Raw genomic sequence first — 22,963 nt, forward strand, 5'->3', positions numbered from 1 at the left:
TTAATAATCTTAATCATCCTCATACTATACACCCAGCTACATAGAAATGATCGTTAGAACACAGTTTCTAATGCAACCTTAAATTTATGACACAGTCAACACTAACACATATGGAGCACAGATTAACACTCTCCTTTATCATTCTCATGTCAATAATGTTGACTTCTGCTGCATCATAAAGTCACTCTTTTGGACAAAAACTACAGCTGAGATGTTCCTCCATAAATCAATTCTTATTTCTGTGTATCCACTCTTTGGAAAGGAATTAAATAATAAAAAAGAACAGAGAGTTAAGAAAAAGATGAAGATAAAAATGAAGGGAAATTAAAAAGAAAATAATGGGAACTTAAACACCACTTGTACCTGGCATAAAATGGAATCTGAAGTGAGATTCTCATCCTTTTAATCCCTATGTTATTATTTGATGTTAAGTACAGGACTATGATGTGAAAAAAGTTGCATTCATAAAAATAATAATAACTACAAAAAAATGGAAAAATAACATAAAAACAAGTTGTTTAGTATTGTTGAAGCCCAGAATCATCTTCAGTTAATGTGTGCCCTCATAAACATTTCTTAATGAAATACCAAATAAATGGTTTGAAGTTGTCTTCTAGTCAGTTTTAGAATAGCTGACATTAAATATAAGGACCAAATCAATATATTGTTTAACATGCCCCCCTCTTCTAACTACACATTTTTACTCTTCATTAAATGGGAACAAGAATATAGCTATTGGCATAAATAATTTAAAAAACAAGAAAGTAGGAAAAAAACTGAACTAAAATTTAAAAATTAAGATGCCTTGATATTTAATCTAGTTAAGGTTTGTTCAAGCATTTCTTCTGGAAAACAAAACATATTTAGTTAGTTACACTTTAGAAACAAGACACAAGTTTTGAAAGTTTGACCTTTTATAGGAAAAATGTATATATGTGTGTATATCTATATTTATATATCTATAAAATTGGTTGTATGGTATCATGGAGCTTCAGATAAAATCATAGTGTCATTTTGTATTGCAGTTAAAGTTGAAAAGCTACAAAATCATATAATATTGAAACACTAATAGAAAGACAAATATATGGAGAAAACATTCTTTAGAATTCATATAAGTGTTCTAAAATAAAAATCATCTGTGTTTTACCATATCTTGATGCAGTCAAATACATATGTTTTTAAAGGATAATTTACTCCAAATCAACAATTTCTTGGTTCTCACATGTTAACTGAAGGAAAAATACCAGGGAAATATTGAGATATATTTAGTTTACTCTTTTACTTTTAAATGTACTTTATTTTTTTTTTCAAGCATGGTATATGCAAACTTAAACATAGCCAGTTTGTTACTTATGTAAGTACTATTATTGTAAATCTCAGAACTATCTTCTTTTCAGAATGATAGAGGTAAGAAGGAGGAGACAGATTACTTTACTGGATATGATAAATTCTCGGTGTTTTATTTCTTTTGATCACACACGAGCATCAAAGTAAACCTTCTGGGGGAAAAACACACTAACATCACTAGCAAGAATAAGTAACTAAGATGTTTCAATATAAAGATGTTTTATTAACCAAATAAATTTTAAAAGAAGCTTGAATTCATTAATTATAGTATGTTTTCATTTTACAGTTTATTTGCTGATACAATTTGGAGGCAAAAATAATAAAGGATCCAACATCTGTATCAAGATGCTACCTGTTCCTCAAAGTTTATTTCAAGTCATATCTCTTCTGTGAAGTGTTCCAAGGTTTCTCTGGCCAGAAGGGTTTTTCTTGTTTTTGTTTTTGTTTCGTTTTGTTTTGTTTGTTTCTTTTTTTGCCTTTTAATGTGTAAGGTTTATTTCATGAATGGAAGAAAAAAAATAAGATAATTAATAATGCCAACATCTCAGTTAAGTAACTGGCTTGTTCAGTGCTGCAGCAGACTTCAGACTAATATGAATAGTTGTGTTGCTTAAATTTTTATGTAAAACTTTGTTATCCATACAGTTGTTTATTAGGTCTTTTAACAAGTACTGTCAATAACATTAACCAGAAAATTACACCTAAGTCTAATTGTGCTGTCAGCAGTCTAGTTAGCCAGGGAAAAATTAGGAAAGAGATTTAGCAGACAGCTTCCATTTAGTAACCTAGCAGTAGCATGATTAAGTACAAATAACTTAGGTTAAAGAACTGTTGGAAAACATTGTAGGATGTTTAGTATAGGTACTGAGGAAGCAACAGGAAAAGACAGGGAGTAAAGAGGGTAAGAGGTACATTCCGTACAATACATTTGAAAGTATGTAAGTGATAAATCCCTGTGAGTAATGGAGAAATATGAGAAAATTTACCAGGATCAATAAAAAACTTATAAATTCACTTGTTACCTGCAATAAACATTACCATACACATTGCATTTTCAAATGGAAATTATACTGATGTATAAGTATTATATTTATGTATTTAGTTAAGAAATACATGTTTTACAGTGTTTCCAAAGTAAATCATCTATAATTCTTTTTGTTAAAAAGTACCTGTTCCATCATAAGTCTTCATATGACTCAAAACAATTTGTTTTGCATTTTCTCACTTCTAGTTACCTTTACTTAGGTAGTTTTTAATCTACTTAGAAAATATTCTTGCTATATCACTAAGCGGGCATGAAAAAGATTCACAAGAAATGAAATATACTTAATGGATATATGTATCATTTTGCATAAGAAAATAAACATTTTTATATAAGAAAGCCTGTCTTATATGTTCCACTGTTTTCTTCCTCAAAGATAAAACAGAAATAGAATTGCAACTAATTATTTTTTTTTAAAGTGGCAGGCCACTTTTATTTGAAATAAATATATGTCACTTCATTGGTATCCATGATATTATCAGTGAGTAAAAATAATTTTTGTTTTAGATGGCATCAAAAGGAGTTACTTTACTGTGACCTTATTAGTCATTAGGCCCTTAAAGTTAGTACACCAACTGACAGCCGCAGGTATCCTTTTAATCATTTGCCAAAAAGCACAAGAAAAACAAAAAGGAAAACACCAAGTTTTCACAATTGGATGGTCCTCTAGTGTTTATTTAGGAAATTTCTTTGCTAAGATACCACTTGCTAAAATGGTGAAATTATAGCTTAGTGTCCCCATATACCTCCACCCAGTTTCCTATTTCTTATATTAGTATAATAAAAATTTTATAGTTAAGCAACCAATGTTGATATTTTATTAATAAATAAAGTTCATCTTCATTCAGACTTCTAAGTTTTTACCAAAGGTTCCTTTTTTGTTTCTCATTATACATATTCAGAATATCTTCTTTTCCTTTGTATTTTATTTTATGCATTCTAATTATACATGACAACAGAATATATTTTGACATATACATACAAACATGAATTATGTCTTATTCTAGTTAGGATCCAGTCTTGTGGATGTACATGATATGATGATTCACTGTGGTATATCCATATATGTACATTGGAAAATACACAGAGACAAACCCACATAAATAAGGTTATCTCATACTAGACAAAGATGGCATAAACATACACTGAAGAAAAGATAGCCTCTTCATCAAATGGTGCTGGGAAAACTGAAAATTCATACATAGCCAAATGAAATTTATATCCTATCTCTCACCCTGTACAAAATTCAACTCAAAATGGATCAAGGATCTAGATATTAATTAGACCAGAGACCCTGGACCTACTAAAAGAAAAACTAGGCCCATAATGTCAGTTTAGGAACAAAATTCCTCAATGAGTCTCTTAAAGCACAATAAGTATAATCAAGAATTAATAAATAGGATGCTATCAAAAAATCTTCTTCGCAACAAAGGAAATGAGCATGCAGAAAGAACCCACAGAATAAGAGAAAGTCTTTGCCACCGGAACATCAGATAGAGCATTAATCTCTAGGATATAGAAAGAATTCAAAACACTTAACACCAAAAAATCAAATAACCCAATCAATAAAAATCAAATAACCCATTAATGGACAAAGGAACTGAACAGATGCTTAACAAAATAAGAAATACAAATGATCAACAAATATATGAAAAAAATGTTCAACATTTCTAGCAATTAGAGAAGTGCAAATGAAAACTACACTGAGATTTCATCTCACTCCAGTCAGAGTGGCAACAATCAAGAATACAAGCAAGTCAGGTGTGGTGGTGCATGCCTTAATCCTTGCGGCTCAGGAGGCTGAGACAGGAGAATGGTGGGTTCAAAGCTAGTCTCAGCAAAAGTAAGGTGCTAAGCAATTCAGTGAGACCCTATCTCTAAATAAAATACAAAACAGTGCTGGGGATGTGGCTCAGTGATCAAGTGCCCCTGAGTTCAATCCCCAATACATCCCCCCCACCAAAAAAATAAAAGCAACAGTAAATGTTGGCAAGGATGTTGGGAAAAAAGTACACTCATACATTGCTGGTGGGACTGCAGATTGGTTTAACCACTCTGGAAACCAGGATAGAGATTCCTCAAAAACCTAGGAATAGAATTGCCATTTCTTCTTAAGCTCCTCTTGGTCATGAGTGTATTTCAGGCTTTTTTTTCCTCTTGATTACAAGACAACAGGATAAATAAGTGAGTATTTTGTAGAATGTCCTCCTATTTGGATTTGTCTGATTTTTTTTTTCATAATTAAATTGGGGGGATAGGTTTTGAGGAGGAGGAAGACAGATAAAATATCATTCTCATCACTATGTACATTTTGTGTATATTTGATGTAATTGAACAGTTTTGATATTAACCATGATTATACAATTAATGTAATGTTTGTTATTTTTCTCCATTGACAATTTTTAAATAGATATTGCTTAATTGTAGATGAACACAATATCTTTATTTTATTCATTTATGTGGTGCTGAGGATGGAACCTAGTGCCTCACACATGCTAGACAAGTGCTCTACCATTAAGAATTTAAATGTATTTTTTCCTGTCCTTTTTCAACTCAGTAATCACTCTTTGAAATGAAGTCAATATGTGTAACTCACCCTTAAAGCTAAGTATTCTGCCTCACCTCCTTGGGAGCAGAGTTTCTAAGTAAATTATTTGGAATTACACTTCAAGAGACCTATCTTTATCTCTCTAATTATTCAACCTTTTATTTATATCCATGTGGACTCATGAATGTTTGTTTTATACTTCGGTTCATAAACTAATGCTACTGTATTTTGCTTTTCATATTGTTCCAGTTTTATCTATTGGAGGAGGCTCTTTAAGTCATTCCTGTGTTCATTTGACACATATCCACTATTATGTTTCAGCACTTCTTATTTTCTGAAACTGCAAGGTATTCCAGGTTCATCCTGCAGTACATTATGTTTTGAATTAAGTATATTTATTGAGGATCCAGTGTTCTCTAATCCTCCCCCTTGATTTCAGTTTACATTTTCTTTAGATAAAAAAAAGTGACACTGATAAAGCTGTACATTAATATATATACACATGTATATATATGCATATATATACATACACACACAACATGCGACTATTTTTGCTTAGAATATCAAAAGAAATAAATCAACAAAATTAGCATTAAGAGCCAGGCATGGTGGACTCTTGTAATCCCAGCAGCTTAGGAGGCTGATTCAGGAGGATAGCAAATTCAAAGCCAGCCTCAGCAAATTAGTCAGGCCCTAAGTCACTCAGTGAGGCCCTGTCTCTGAATAAAATACAAAATGTGCTGGGTATGTGGCTCAGTGGTTAAGTGTTCCTGGATTCAATCCCTGGTATAAAAAAAAATTAGCATCAAGGGGCAGACATTTTAGAGGAGTCATAAAGAAGACATGAAAGTTTAAGAAATAAACTTCAAACTAAAATACTATGATAACTAAACACTTCTGCAATTTGCAACAGGACAATGTGATATTGTTTTTGAATCACATATTAAATAGTATAAAATATTTTGTATAATTTATTCTTATTTGCAAATGCAGAAATGAAAAACTTTTATTTCAAATATCAGAAATAATGACTACAGGTGTTTAATCATAATATTTAAAGAAACATGGCCACAAAATATTATCAGATTCTTAAATGGAAGGGAGTCCTAAATTTTTCAAATATTAAATATATGTTATGAAATCCTAACTTAAATTGTGTGCCCCAAATGAGAGAGGAGGACCAGAGTATTTCACTCCAAAGACATACTACAATTAATGAGAATTTAATATCAACCAAATGAAGTTCCATTCCTAAACAAGCATTAGAAACCACTGCATTAAATTCAAACTATTTGTTGAAATGTTACAAATTTAGTAAAATAATTTAACTACTTATATAACTTTGTACAACATGTTCTAATGCACAGGCAAGAAAATTTAACCTCAATCTTTCTATAAACAATAAAATTGTAGTTTGTTCCTTATCTCTTTTTCTGAAACAGTCTCTATGAAATAATTCAGTACAAAGTAGGTCTAAATCTGAAAAAAAAAAAACATTATTTTTGCCTTGCATGAAGACTAGCAACAACAAAATAATTCCAAGAGACTTATTCTGACATTGTCATGTGATAAGTCGTAGATGTGATCACCATCTTCACCTTCAAAATTTTTTCTTAAAAGCATGAGAAAAGACATGTAAAGTACTTTGTGCCTGGCACATAGTAAATGTTGATAAATGATACCTTTAATTTTTGTAGCTCCATTATTATTGCTTTATTATTGTTATCTTTCCAAAATCATTTTCTTCCATTCTTTCTATTGAATCCTCTATTCCAGATGCACTGACTTTCTTGCATTTGAACATAACATGCACAGTCCTATATCAAGGTAATGGAAATTGCTGTTCATTCTTCCTGGAAAGCTCTTCCTTCAAGTAGCAACACAGCTCATTTTTATTTTATGATAAAAGAATCTTATAGTAAGTTTCACTATTTTCAATTCAGGATTTCCCTCATGCATAAACATTTCCCAGATTCCATGTCACAGATGGGTTTCTGTGAAGGATGAAGATCCACAATGGATTTGTCTCTATCTGAAAATTTTTCATAAAAAAGGAAGTAAACTACCATGTGGCAAAGTCTCACAAAGGGCATAAGCCTCTGTAAATGAAACATATGATCTGTTGGTTGAATACAAAGATGCCCACAGAAAAAATGGCAGCATTATTATAGGATGACTGAAAAGTTACCCCTGAGGCCAGGGGCCATGCACATGATCCTAAAATCACTAATGAACAAAAGGACAGGGCATATTTTATTCTTGTTTGCAAATGCAGAAATGAAAAACTTTTATTAAGTAAATTAAGGTATATTTAGGCATTAATTAATAGATTTTGTGTGGGGCAATTGGCAAAGATTTGTGTAGAAAAAGATGTATGGTAGTTACGAACTTTTTTGCAGAATAGATGCAGTAACCTCTCATTTGCTTCAAATTCTTGAGTCAGCCATCTTGGCTTCTTCCATCATTTCATATAATTGTGCTCAAATATCTCCTCATCAGAAAAGCCTTCCCTATCCAAAGGAGCATAACCCATTCACTCTCTTCCCTCTAGTTAATTTTTCTTCATACTATTTATTACAACTTAAATATTATATTTTTGGTTATGTTAATGCCCCTCTCAATTAAAATGTTTATTCCATGAAAACAACTGATTTAATCTGATTTTATTCCTGGAAACTAGAAGAGCACCTGACAAAAAGGGTGCTCAATAGATGTGGAATGAATTACTAATGAATTCTATATCTTGCCACCTTCCTTTGGGGTATCATCTAATCCTCCTTTCTTTGGGATATCAACATAAACAGTGATACTTGCTCTTTTTTCTAGGAAATCTTCACTTGAAAATTCAAAAGAGCTCAAGTGGAGGGGGAATTTGGAGTCTTTTCTAAAAGTGCAGCACTGGTAAAGATATATAAACTAATATATCAGTAAAGTTGGCAGGGTATGCAAAAGCCTGAATCCTTAACAGATAGAATGAGATCATGATCCCCATTTCTGCCAATTCTTTTCAAATAAGCAGTTTTGAGAACCTCAAATTTTGTACTAAGACATGTTCTTGAACCATAAATAGGTCAGTTGCATTTTAGTCAATATCATCACACATTTGACTTAGCCAATTCAGTTTTGAAAAATGTTGCCTAGTGTTAACATTGTGGCATCTACCTGAGTACTTAAGCAATCGTTTATTAACAACTTCAAAAAATGAAAAAAAATAAAAAATATATATAAATATATGGATTCATAACCATATATTGTATCACAGAAAGTATAATCATAATGTACTACTAAAATGTTTTGCTGGAAGTTATAGTTAAACTAAAAAAAGAACACTTGAGCAAGGTAGTTACAGAGAAGAAAAGATGCAGAGTCTGTAGATAACTAGGACAAAAAGAAAATGATAATTGAACCTAGGTCTCTAATAGTAAAGCATACTTAACAATGCTGAATCAGGATGTAGAGCTTTTCTCATATACACTACATATTTATAATACAATGCTACAGAAATGTTCCTGAATTTTTAAATTTCAAAAACAATATATAATTTTAATATGTTAGATTTAATACATCTTGAGATACTAACTGTGGGTTATTATATAATATTGTGTATTTCAAACTTATCCCATTCTTTATTCATTCCCTGTAATATTTATAGAATATAGAATAGTTAAAGATCCTTACTTTGCATAAGTGTCAGAGCTCATCTCAAACTAATGTGATAATTCTACATACTTATTACTGTTTTCTTTTTAAAATCAGAGGCATTATATTTTGGGGATACAGGCTACTGCCACAATCCTTTTATCCTGCTCCCCAATCTTGCTGAAGAATAAAGGCATTAGAGATTCAAGACATCAGACAACTGCTTCTTAGTCTTTCCTGGGGCAAGACATAGAGATTCAAATTGGGTAATGAGAGAGTAATAAAGCATCATATTTCATTTAACTTAGTCCTTCCCTTCTGCCTAAGATATACTTAGCATATTTACAAAACCACTTCCTCTTTTAAGAAAATATTTGTTTTCCTCTGAAACCACTGGATAATTAACAGAATATTTTTTTTTACTTTTTTTTAGTTACACATGGACATATCTTTATTTTGTTTATTTATTTTTATGTGGTGCTAAGGATTGAATTCAGTAACCCACATGTGTGAGGCAAGCACTCTGCCACTGAGCCACAACCCCAGCCCCAACAGAATAATTTTTAAAAGATAATAAAAAAAAAACAGTCAGAAAAATCAAAAGAGAGACTATTTTTTAAAATATATCACATGGTAATACTTTGCATTCAACACCTTAGCCAGCATTTTCTTCTAGCATCTAATTTTTTGTAAACATTTCCATGAGGTAAAATCAATTCATGAGTACTCAGAGAATTTTGTCAGGGGAGCACAGTGAACATTTTCAGTTTGTCTACTGTGTGTTAAATGCTTTCATTAATCTCCAAATTCAACATTTTTAAAAATGTTGTTCACAGTAAGGAGACATAATTTGAGAAATTGTTAAGTCTAATAATATAGGCTTTATATTATTGTGAAAGTCCTGTTAGGTGTACCAAATGCAACTTTCAATCTGAGTATTTACATAGCATTTCCTCGGGTAAACACAAAATACATTAGAAAATACACACGTGCACGCTTCATTTCTTAAGAAGCCTATATCACAGTAAACTAAAGTCATTTCAAAAAATCTTCTATGTGTTTACATTTCAACAAAACTTAGTTCTTATAAAGGTGTCAGTTGGCACATTTGATTTGTCTTTTGTCATAATGTTACGTTATTTTTAGAGTTTCTCTTTTCAATTTATGGAAGCAAGACAGTGTTCTTAAAACACATTTGGGACAACTTTTATCAAGAAGTAACTCTATCTGGGGTAAAAATGGGAGCTCATAAATCACTTGAAGCTAATGTATGCTAATGTATGAATATGATATGTCAAGAGATTTGTAAGGTTTTGAACAACCAATAAATAAAAAAAAGAAGTAATTCTGCATCCTCCACAGAGACACAGTATGCCAAGTTTCCAGATTTCCAAATAAAATTGCATAGCTTTTTGTTAAACTGTTATTTTTTTAAATATTTTATTAGTTGTTGGTGGACCTTTATTTATTTTTATGTGGTGCTGAGAATTTAACCCAGTACCTCAAACATGCTAGGTAAGCATTCTACCACTGAGTCACAACCCTAGTCCTGAACTGTTATTTTAAGCAGATCAAAATATGTCTTGCTCTATAGCATTTTCAAAACTTAATTACATTGCAAGGGTCTTCATCTGTGTCTAAAATATATTAATATAAAAATTTCTGATAATGAATAAGAAATAGAAACATAAAAATTCACTATATTAAATTATATTTGACAATATTAGAGGGTATATTTTTTTCAACTCAAATAGGACCAATGGACCCAAAAGTAAACAAAAAATCAATTTGTTTCTGGACTGTGCCCAAACACAATATATTATTTCTTCTTTCATTTTAATGTCCTAAATAGCTGACATATTCCATTTCCTACTTTAAGATCGCATTGTTGTAAGCAACATCTTGTTTTTTAATTTTTTTTAGTTGTAGGTAGACACACTATCTTTATTTATTTTTTATGTGGTGCTGAGGATCAAACCCAGTACCTCATAAGTGCAAGGGAGACACTCTGCCACTGAGCTACAGCCTCAGCCCTGTAAGCAACATCTTGTTACTTGCTTTATGCAGAATATTTTCATGATTGCAAACTAGTTGTGAAAGTAGCATAACTTGAATGTCAAATGCCAAAGAAAGTTTTCATATCCTCATATACAATAACATAATTTTTTAAGTCCTTATTATTACTGTGTATTAAGCAATAGATAAGAATATGCTGAGCAGCCAGAACCTTTATTTTGTCAAAGTTAGTCTAACTCACAAAATCAGGAAGAATTCTCATAATTTATCACACTTGCTCAAAGAATCACAACTATTTGAACATCTGAACCATAGAGGTATTTTTTAAAAATTAAAAATTACAAAAATATCTCTTAGAACTGGAACAATTCTTAATGGAGTGGGGATGGAACCGGAGAAATAAACTCACTACCCTAAAATTAATTTTATTAATTATCAAAATAGATGCGTTATTATAGTTTTCCTTTATAAACTTAGAGGAGGGAGTTTCTTGGAGACCTTGATTGGCTGCATAAAAACTCAGAGATTATTATAACACCTTCTATTTAAACCTGAAAGTTTTAGAGAATAAGTTAAAATAGTCTGACTTTCCCTTATATAACCCAAAACTCCTACCTTGCTTTAGAATCTTCTTTGTGGTTATCAGGCTTCATCTTCAAATTTTGTGAATGTTTATCACTATCTTCTTTGATCAAATTCTCCTCTGATCCTCCTTTAGGACTATTTTTATTTGATTGAAGGTGTTCTATTAGGTTTTGCTGGTGCCAATTCTGAAGGGCTCTTTGATGAGCAGCGGCCGGTCCGGACACTGGTGTCAGTATATTGTAGTGGACAGGACTGTTGCCTTTCTTCAGTCCGTTTCTGTCCCGAGAGTGATTCTTCAACCTGCCCTGAACCGGGGTCCCTCTATGCTCATATCCTTCCTGCTGAAGGCAGCTTCCAGTGTTAGGCGAACCTTGAGAAGGGTGACTGAACCACCTCCAACGCAGCCTTAAGATTTGTTTCACATCAAATTCTTTCTTGCCGGACACAGACATTGTTGCAAAAGGAAAGACAAAGCCTTCTCTAACAGAAAGGAAACCGAGCCTTTGTTATCTCTTGTTTCTCTGCCTCTTCTGCAAAACTAACAAAAGCACAAGAGAGCAGTCTTTCTTGCTTTCTCTCCCCTCCCCCTCTGCCTGTAATACACTGTGAATACTTGTAGCCTTCTAGCTGAAGCAGAAAGCTGCTGCTAACAGTGTAGGTGGGAACCCATACTGACAGGATGATGAGGTCAGACCTTAAACAAGTAAATCAGCTTAGCACAGGAAAGCAGCTACCACAACACACCCCAGCTGCTAGATTTTCAAGCTCACAAGCCCTCTGTCTGGACTTGCAAATGTCTAGCCCAGCTTCTTTCCTACCAAAGCCCAGTAGCTGCAGCCTACACCTAAGCAAGTGAATTACAGCAAAGTATTTAAAACACACTTCCTTCTGTATTTCCTCACCCATCCCCCTGCCAGACTAATTTTTGGGTAGCCCACTTCTGAAAATGTCACTTTATCCTAGGAGAATATGTGACAGGGGAATTAATTATAATCTATTTTGAATTCCTCTTGTGAAAGTTTTGAAAAAGTAGTTCATTAAGGAAAAGCATCATGTCACAAATTCTCTCAGGCATATTTGTAGGTATATCCAAAGTTCATCGAAAAATGTGAATGTTTCTATATAAACATTTACTTGAAATTTTGAACCATTATAGAAACCTAAGAAAGTGTTGATTACCCATTACTACACACACAAAAACTAATAAACACCTATACACTCATACACACCCCACTATGGGATGTAGGAATTTTAAGCTTACATGTGCTTTTCTAAATGGGTTATATTAAAGAGATGTTTTCTTTCAGTGACCAAAGGTTGAAAATGAATAGTACATTCTGGTTTCATCCTATGTAAACACCTCCTTATCATATCCTTTACTTTTACAGGCAACCCTAATGTTTAATTTTCTTTGTTCAGAAGCCTGTATGAACGGATGTAATAGGGTATGTTTTGCATTAATTCAGTATCACCACACTGCTCTATAGTGTGCCAAAGTGCATTGAAATCTGAATCAGAATCACTAATCTGTGCAGTGTTAATTATTTCCACTAGCATCAACATACAATAGATTTTAAAAGAACTTAGAGAATGAGAAATGAACTCTTCTTTTTGGCTGGCATTTTTCCTTGAGTTGTTCATAAATCCAACTATATCTTTCCCTTTTTTCCCCTCTTGTTTTTTAGGTGTGATGGTTAACTTATGTGTCAATTTGTGTGGGTTATATGAGGTGCCCAGGTAGTTGATTAACCATTAATTTAATTATTTCTGTAAGAATGTTTTTGGATGAGTTAAGCATTTAAATTGACAGACTGAGAAAAGTAGAATGTTCTCTCTAATTTGGTGGGATTCATCTGATTATGTGACTAATCTGATCTGAAGACCTAAATAGAAGAAATCACTGACTCTCCACTGAGTAAAACTATTCCTTCTTTTGCTGGACTGCCTTTAAACTGGAACAAGGATTCTATTTTCCCATATTCAAACTTGAATTGAAACATTGGCTTTTTGTGTGTCTAAAGTTTGATGGCATTTAGGTTGGCACTATATACCATTGGCTCATCTGGGTCTGTAGCTTGCCAACAGCAGATTTTGAAGTCTGCCAGCCTTTGTAATCCTGTGAATTAATTTCTTGTAATAAATCTTTCCCTCTTTTCTCTCTCTTCCCTTTTCTTCTTTCCTCCTCCTCCTCCTCCTCCTCCAACTCCTCCTCCTTTTTCTTGTTCTTTCTCTTCTTCCTCCACCTCCTTCTTCTTCCTCTTCTTCCTCCTCCTCTCTCCCCCCTCCTTCTCTTTCTCCCTCCCCCTCCCCCCCAACCCTTCCTCCTTCTCTCTTTTCCTCTCTGGATTTCTCTCTCCACAAACCCACAGCCATCCTCTTGGTTCTGTACAGTTGTTCTTTTTTTTCTCATACTTGGAAGTTATTAAATAGACACTGATAAGATACATACTTTAGTTTAACGTGAATTATCAACAAGTTATTTTCATTTCTACCTTTCTGATCTATTTTCCAACCAATTTCTTAACTCCAGTGTTAGTATCATCATCTCTCTTTGGTTTATTACCAGCATTCAGCATTTAAATAATTGTAGAAAATATCAAATAGTTCTTTTGATAAACTCAAGGCATATCAGTACTGGCAAGTAAACGTGAATTATCTTCTTGCTATCTAGCAGGTAGCATTCTAAGTAAAGATCCTCAGAGTTAGGATCTGTGCAGTGATTTAGTACAGGGATATTCAGGGAGCAAAAATACCTGTCTAAATAATTACTGATTATAGAGGTGAAGAAATAAGACTGCAAGACAGTTGATTATTCTGCACAACTTAACCATGAGCTGTCTTGCTATAGTACTCTGAGAACAAACCTATTCAGGAAATTAGCTCCCAAGACACCAGAATAATTAACATTAGTCAAATGTACTTGGGAATACTGGATTTCTTTCCCATAATTAACTGATTACACAATTTAAATAAAAATAACATAGTCACAGACTTCCAGGAAATAAAAGCTGCATGTCAACAACCTATTATGGTCCCAATATGGAACTATTCACTTGCTATGAGATATACTAGGCTGCACTAAAATGATCAAAATATGTGTGGTGTCTGAATTCAAGTTTGTATGCTAATACACATCTTTGAAAGATCACCACTTGATTTTAGTCCCTCCTTCCCTCTATCTATTAGCTAATTAAAGGCAACCTACAGAAGCATTTTATACATCCTCTGCATATATTCCCCCCTTAATCCCCGTACAAGTAACTGCCATCACTCACCCTTTATACAAATTCAAATGCAACTGTTCTCAAACTTCCCTGAGACGAGAATTTACATCTGTTACTTATTACAAATGTATTTTCTAATTCAGCAGTTTGGAGACAAACAGGAGTTTGTCATTTAAATCTGCCTTTAAATGACAACTGTAGGAAGGCAAGAGACAATTTAAGAAACAGTGTTTTTAAGTAACTAATGATGTGTTTCTTGGTGTTAAATATAACTTTCTTTTGACAAGTTTTTCATTAATTTATATGACAAAAACATTGAGTACCTACTATGTGCAGGCTATGAGGATGCAAAATTGCATTGCTTTGTCCACAAAAGTCATATCTTTTATAAACTCTTAACAATCCCATTCTTTTTTGAAGTCTCCTCTTTATCTAATATAATCTGCCATCTCTCTCTTCCTGTCTATGCCTTTATATCCATCACTCTCACCTTTCCAGCCAGGCATCTACATATGAGCAGGCACCAGGTTTCAGTCTTGTTTCACTACATTTGTTCATTTATATTAGCTCTCATATAAACTTTATTTGCTCCTAGGTTTGAGCAGTGATGTCTACATCAGTGATTTCTAAATCTTTCTCCTACAAAATTCTCTCAATTCTACTTCAGTTCCAGATCTCTAGCTGCCTATAAAATCTTACTATACAAAGAAGTGTTTATCTCTGTCATTATGCAGTGTATAAGAGAAAAAAGTGTTGGTTATTTTACAAGCTGATTACCCTGAGTTAAATTTTTTTTCTGTCTTTCAATTGAACAAAACTGGCTTTAGTGTTTTGAGGATCAAGATATTACCCCTAAAAAAAGTGTTTTAAAAATTATTTTGTTTTTGGCAGAGTGATCCTGACTGAAACTAATCTTTAATTATATGAAATTAAGACATGTTAATGTTTACCAACATAAATATTTACAATATCATAAATATTTGTATATGTGCTCATACATTGTTCTAAAATTTTGTAAAATTAATCCTTTATTTCTAACCTTTCTAAGTGCCTAAATATTAAATACACAAAAATAATTCTTACTTGGTTTTAAGGAACTAAAGTATGAAAATTTTGATTTGCTGAGATAAAAATTCATATTAAGTTATTTAAATTCATTTGCAAGATCAAATGACATTATAAACCAAGAACAGAATGAAGAACTATTAGACTTCCCCAATATGGAGGAAAGAATATCAAAATTATGCAAAATTAGTTATCATCATGAATGAATTCATTAAAAATTTAACTGTACAAACTATACTCAATGATATGTAATTAAACCTTGGCAACTGTTAAAATTTTAAGCTGAAGTCTATTTCCTCACTTCACAATAATAAACTTAAAAAAGAGAATACAGTAGCAGAAGAGTCTTGGTTTGTGTGTGTGGTCATATGGTATTTTCAACAGAACACTTTCTTTCCCCATTTAGAAGTTCAATTACAAATATCAGATACTTCATTAATGGTGAAGAAATAAGATGTGATCTAATAGAAGCAGGCAAAGGCTAGACTGAATTAACAATAACATGTATGTGTATAGGTACCAATATAAAAATTTAATTTCCATGAGGATTTTTAATTAAATTTAATTTCTAAAATTTTAGTAAAAAATACCTGGAAAAAACAGTTCAGAAATTTCAACATAAAAACAAAATACAATTTTGAGTATAGGATAGTATAGTGTTTCATAAACATGAATTGTACAATGCAGATTGTGTTTGTAAAACTGCAGAGAATCAGACATATATATGTATATATCAGACATATATATGTGTGTATATATATATGTGTGTGTATATACACACAGAGAGAGAGAGAGAGAGAGAGAGTGTAATGGTCAATTTGAACTTTCGACTTGATTGGATTAAGAGATGCCTAAAATGCTTTTGATTTTCCTTACATTCTAGGGAAAGAACTATTGTGTTTTCAATTGTACAAAGGATAGTTACACGAGGTGGAATTATGACCTTGTTACTGTGTTTACTTGGATATTAAGTATGATGTAAGGAGTCATGTTTGGATATCAAGTTGACAAGAAGTAGACATGTAATGGTTAATTTCAACTGTCAACCTGATTGAATTAAGATATACTGAAGATTAAGAGGCTTCTGTGTGTGTCAATGAGGGTGTGCCAATGAGGGTGTGTCTAGGAATGACTGGCATGTGGGAAAATAAACTAGAGACCCTCCCTAAGCATGGATGGCACCATCCAGTAGGTTAGAGGCTTGGATGGAATAAAAATTGGAAAAGCAAGTAAGCAGCAGCAGATGCCATCTTGATTCTTCTTGAACAGGTTCTTGATTGCTGCTATGATCATCTTAGTTTCTCAGACTCTCGCATCTTCACTCTTTCACTGTGGACTCAGCCAGTGATTCTCCAGGGAGTTTCCAGGAGCTTTTGGTCTTGAACTGGGATAGCATCATTTATCCTTCTTGTCTTGAGGCTTCAGCATCTTGGACTGCACAGTTATTGTTTTCCTCCAGCTCTCTATCCTGCAGACAGCCATTGTGGACTATCTACCTTCTGGTTGTGAGCCCCAATCTAATAAATCCCATTTTTATAATCACAACTCCTGTTAGTTCCTCTAGAGAACCCTAATACATACATACATACACACACACACACACACACACACACACACACACACACATCATGATCTAAATCATGTCTCACAGAATTAAAAACTTCAAGCAGTAAGATAGTTTGTCCATTTCCCATCAATACAATAGTACTCAGATAAGCACATGGAACCTGACAGAGGTACACAGGCACATTACTATGCTGATGGTCATGCATATATTCTCAGATACACACACTGATTTCACATTGTTAGAAGTCTCACAAAGTAAAGAACTCACTACAACTTCTATTAAATCAATCTCAAGTGTATGAACATGAAAATTAGACTATAAAATTGCACTTATCTGATGAGCAACATACTTTGGTTTTGGGCTCAGAAATTTATTCAAAAGAATGTTTATATACATATGCACATGCACTACATTCTTATAAGAATACACATAGAAGCAACTTAATATGCCACTTCTCTCTGGTAGGTAATCAGTTTTTTGCAAGTACTTCCTCAAAATATATTCTGGCTATAATGACTTGATTTAGATTTTCTAGTTGTATTAAGAATAAATGTTTACCAAAAACAACTTCAGAAAAAGTTTTCAATATAAATCTATTCACTATGTAAATATTTCCATTCCATGAATTTTCAGAAGTTACTACATATAGAATTGCAAAGACCATTCAAGTCAGGAAATATTACCTACCTACTATGAACAAAGTATTGCTACATAATGGCAGACATTTATACTTCATTTACTTCAAAAGGTTTATGATCTGTATGCAAAAAGATACATGAACAATAGCTGTAATAAAAGGCAAGATGAAATAAGAACTATAGTAAAACTTTGAATAAAATTTTAGAAAGGCTTGAATTTGAATTTTAGCAGAATATATACAGCAATTATGTAGAGGATGAATTACAGAGAAAAGAGAGGAAAACTGAAAATCAGGAGATTGCTGCAATAATGTAGATAAGAGATGATGGGGCCTGGGACAGATTGATGGAAATAGAAGTTGGAGAAAAACATGAAGGAAATCATAAGATAGCATGGACAAAATCTGATGACTAATTAAACATGAATGCTGACACAAAGACATGAATCACAAATAAATATTTGACCTCTGAACTTAACTAAAAGGTTGATGAGGAAGTGGGAAACAGAAAAATAGGAACAAATTTTCAGGTTAAATGGAAGAGTAGAGGTGTAATGATTATTTCAATTTGAAATAGGTTTTGTTTTGATATCATAATGAAATACTGGCACGGATAAGTTGAGCTTGTTTTCACAAATTTATATCTAAATCTCAATTCTGAGATCGAGTTTAGAGATGAAGACCTGGGAATTTGCAATGTAGCATTGTAATCAGATATATGAGAAAAGGTTCAACATTTCCAATCTTCAGAGAAATGAAATTAAAACCACAATGTGATATCACTTCAAACTTATTATTTATAAAAATGATAAAATAGCAAGTGTTGATTAGGATGTGGAGAAAAAAGATCCTTTAAACACTGTTGTTAGGAATATACTGGTATATCCATTACAGAAACCAGTAGGAAGATTCCTCAAAAATTAAAATTGAACTCAGCATCACATGTATCTAGCACTCCTACTACTGGCAATATACACAAAAGAATTGAAATCAGAGTGTTGAAAGAACCTCTGCACTCCCATGTTCATTGTAGCATTATTCACAATAGCCAGGATATGTAAATAACCTATAAATTTATCAGTAGATAATTGAATTTAAAATGTGGAATATATTCTCAATGGAATACTATTCAGTCATCAAAAATGTGGAAAAAAAATAAGAATTCTGCAATTTGTGACAACATGTATGAATCTAGAGGGTGTTACATTAAATGGAATTGGTTAGGCAAGAGAGACAAATACAGTATTGACTCATATGTGAAATCAATAAATGTTGAACTAATAGAGGTACAGAATAAAGTGACTAACAGGGACTCGAAATAGTGGGTCAACTGGGAAAGGGGAGATGGGTAATTGGGTACAAAAATTCAGTTAGATAAGAGGGATAAATGTTGGTGTTCTATTGCATGGTATGGTGTCTATAAATAATGCATTGTATATTTCAAAATAGTTAAAAAGAAGATTGTAAATGTTCTCCTCAGAAATAAATGTTAAATGGTTGAAGTTATGGATATGCTAATTAGCCTAATTTGCTCATTCTACAATGTAAACATGTATCACAGCACCACATTGTAAATATATATATATATATATATATATATATATATATATATATATATATACTGTCAATTGAAAGCAAAATAAAAGTTTATAAAAAACTTTATGAGTTGATCATTGATCAGCTCAAATAGACTTGGCTGTAACAGGGCAAAGAGAAAATTGAGGTACAGAGAGGTATGAGTTAAGGAAAGGTTTTTAGGTTATGTTGTTAAATGAAAACAAAATTAAGAACACAACAAAATAAAGTTGTTACATCAAAACCTAGATGAACTAAATATAATAAAACTCCAAATAATTTTAGCATAATTTAAAATTATAATGCTATATAGGACAGAAATGAGCTCATGGTTATCAGGTCAGAGGCTTTAAAGACCATTCTGTTCAGTATCTGCTTAGATATCACATTGTTTCATCTAAATAGTTACAGGTAGAGTATATCTCAAATCATTTTATACTAATTACTTATTAATGCAGAGTGCAAGATGAAGAAATTTAAAAGATAAGCATTAGTCAGAATTTCTAGATGTCCTGGAGATATGAATTGTGACAACAGGTGAAACTGCTCACAAAATACATATGCTTAACTGACACTTTCCACAGGTTAACTTGAAATCTCAATTAATAGCAAGATTGAGTGAACAAGTATATATTGAAGTAATTTAAGAGCTAAATTTAAAATTTTATTTCTTTCAAATCTGATTAGTACACCCTTGGTCATGTAGAAATGATGAGTCCCATGAAAGGCTTATAGATTCTACTTGAGATATTTGGAATAAAATTATATTTGAAAAGAACAGCCTAGGTTCATGAGGGCACCTGGTTGCTGGATCAATTCTAGAATTAGAATAATCCTAGACTTCTGCTAGTTTTTCACTGCTGTGTTCAAAAGACCCAACAAGAACAATTAGAGTGGGAAAAGTGTATTTTGGGGCTAGCTTAGGGTTTCAGAGATCTCAGTCCATAGATAGTCTGTTGCTCTTAGCTAGAGGGGGAGGCAGAATATCAAGATAAAACGGTGTGGCAGAGGAACACAGCTGGGAACATGGCACCAGGAAGCAAAAAGAAGGCTCAATCCAACAAGGAAAACATACATTCCCTGAAGGCATGCCCCAGGGACCCAGGGGCTCACAAGTGCAGAAGTCTCAGTCCATAAATGGGGCCTGATATAAGGCAGAACATCATGGCAGAAGTGTGTGGATAAGGAAAGCAGCAAGAGGTGATGATCAAGAAGCAGACAGACAACACCACTCAACAAGGAATCAACAAGGACAAAATATATACTTCCAAGGGATACCCCTAGGGACCTACCTCCTCCAGTCATATTCCACTGGCCTACAGTTACCACCCAGTTAATCCCTATCTAGGAAGGAATGCACTGATTAGGTTAAAACTATCCTAATCCAATCTTCTCACCTCTAAACTTCCTTGCATTGTTTCATATGAATTTGGCTTGGTGGGGTGGGGGGACAACTCATATCTAAGCCAAAATGATATCTAAAGGGAAATCTTTGAACTGATCTTATTATCTCTGTTCCCTTACTGATTTCGTGTATGAGAAAAGTCATAAAAGCTGTTTTGTGCCTCAGATTTCCCTTTTATAAAGGTAAATAAATGCCTATTAATTAGTTTATGAGATGGGAAGAAAGACAATTTAATCTATAGGGTTTTTATAGCCAGCTAGAAATAGACAATGTAGAAGTAAATTTTCTCATTGCAAAAATATTACTTCAGAGCTTTTTTATTGTTAGAAAGATTTCTTTTGATGCATCCTTGTTTCATGTACTGTGATGAGAAACCAAGAAAATTCACAGGCTACTATGTTAACAAGATTACTATATTATGGGATGAACAGAAATATTGGGATGATTGGAAGGATTGTTAAGAATTGTAATAGTTAAAAATTGTTGCACTTCTACAAAAAATATGATAAATATTCTTCCTAGAGTTAAGAGTTCAGGGAAGTAAGGTCATTTATCTATTCTAACTAATCCCATAAGCACGGTTGCCAGTTTAGAGTGATCAAAGCAAGTAACAAAAAATGTAGAGAAGTGCAGTATTTCTGCTGTGAAAAAAAAATACTAGTTTTTCATAGTCATAAACATGAAAGGTTAGCATTTTATTTCTGATACTTGGAACTATAATTGATACTTAGAATTTTTCTGTTAGAAAAAAATATTTGTTTTATCAAAATCTTCACTAAACTTCATTTTAATGTTAACTTTAGTCTCATAAATCTGCTCTCTCTTTTACCTCCCCATAAAAAAATACACAGTTTTTTTTTTCTATTTTGGTAATCTACACTATTTACAATTGCTTTACAAAATATAGATTAAAGAACCATTTGAAACGTGGGTAATGTATGTGAAGAGATAATCCACAGAAGATAAAAACTGAATGTCCAATATAAAATGAAAAAAAAATGAGTGATCAAAAATGAAAATAAAAATAATAGCTAAATATAATTTCATGTTCATTAAACTGAAACACATTAAATTGCTTTAAAATGTGGAACAGTGGCTAGAATATGGCTTTTTATACATGGGAGTAACAGAAAGTTACTCCCATTTATACTAGGGGTATACATTAAGAAAATTTGGGCAAAAGGGAATAAAATTGAAATTGCACATACCCAATGACTAGGTATTTCACTGACAATATGACCATGAGAAATTTTCACACTTACATATGAAAATACACACAAAAAAATATTTACTGCAGAATTATTTTTAATTGAATGAAACTAGAAAAAATACTAGTATATATGTGAATAGTATATATGTGAATAAAATTTAAATTTCACATACCCAATGTATATACAAGTATATATATGTACACTTGGGATATATATGTATGTAATTGATATATATGTATATAATTGACACATGTGTATAATTAGGAAATATGTTTATGATATACATATATTTTGGATATACACATGCACTAATGCTACATAGTTTAATTGAAATCATTATAAACTCCAACAAAAATTTTGTAGTTATAGACAAACTTTTTTCTAAATTCTGTAGGAAAGACTCAGACCAAAGAATAGATAAAAGAGGGCTGGGGTTGTGGCTCAGTGGCAGAGCACTTGCCTCTCACATGTGAGGCACTGGGTTTGATCCTCAACACCACATAAAAATAAATAAACAAAATATATTGTTTCCATGGATAACTAAAAAAACATATTTTAAAAAATGAATGAAAAGAAACATTGAAAATAAGAACACAGTGGGAGAAATCAGGCTACTTGATTTCTAACAGTAAGGCTTCCTATATAGCTACAGTAATCAAGTAATCAGGATTACAAATGTATAAATGAAAAAAAAAATACCTATATAGGGAACCTAGAAATTGACCTACACAAGCATGTACAACTAATTTTTGGAAATAGGGCAGGGGTTGTAGCTCAGTGGTAGAGCACTTAGCTAGCAGGTGTGAGGGATTGGATTTGTCCCTCAGAACCACATAAAAATAAATAATATTGCCTTCATCTAATAAAATTAAAAAAATTTAATAATTTTAAGGGCTGGGGTTATAGCTCAGATAGTAGAGTCCTTGCTTTGCATGTACAAGGCCCTGGGTTCAATCCACAGCAACACACGCACACACACAAATTAAAAAGCATTCTAATGGAGAAAGGACAATCCTTTCAAAAAATAAAACCACAACAACTAGACATCCATTGGGAGGGGGGGACCTGACCAAAATGTAACATAGTTACTCAAGGCCAGAAA

The 22,963-nt window shown here is 32.5% G+C and overlaps 1 protein-coding gene across 2 annotated transcripts in view; it reads right to left on the bottom strand.

Moving 5' to 3' along the window:
* Klhl4 (kelch like family member 4) overlaps positions 1 to 11,772 on the bottom strand; it is a 94,488-nt gene extending 82,716 nt beyond the window's left edge. For both annotated transcript variants that reach the window (XM_077106562.1, XM_077106561.1), the window contains exon 1: positions 11,208 to 11,772. In XM_077106562.1, the coding sequence (XP_076962677.1) occupies positions 11,208 to 11,629 (422 nt within the window). In that variant the 5' untranslated portion in view covers positions 11,630 to 11,772. The remainder of the gene's footprint in view (positions 1 to 11,207) is intronic.
* Positions 11,773 to 22,963: the final 11,191 nt, after the last annotated feature.

The sequence above is a fragment of the Callospermophilus lateralis genome, chromosome X, assembly GCF_048772815.1.
Source record: "Callospermophilus lateralis isolate mCalLat2 chromosome X, mCalLat2.hap1, whole genome shotgun sequence".
Classification (NCBI taxonomy): domain Eukaryota; kingdom Metazoa; phylum Chordata; class Mammalia; order Rodentia; family Sciuridae; genus Callospermophilus; species Callospermophilus lateralis.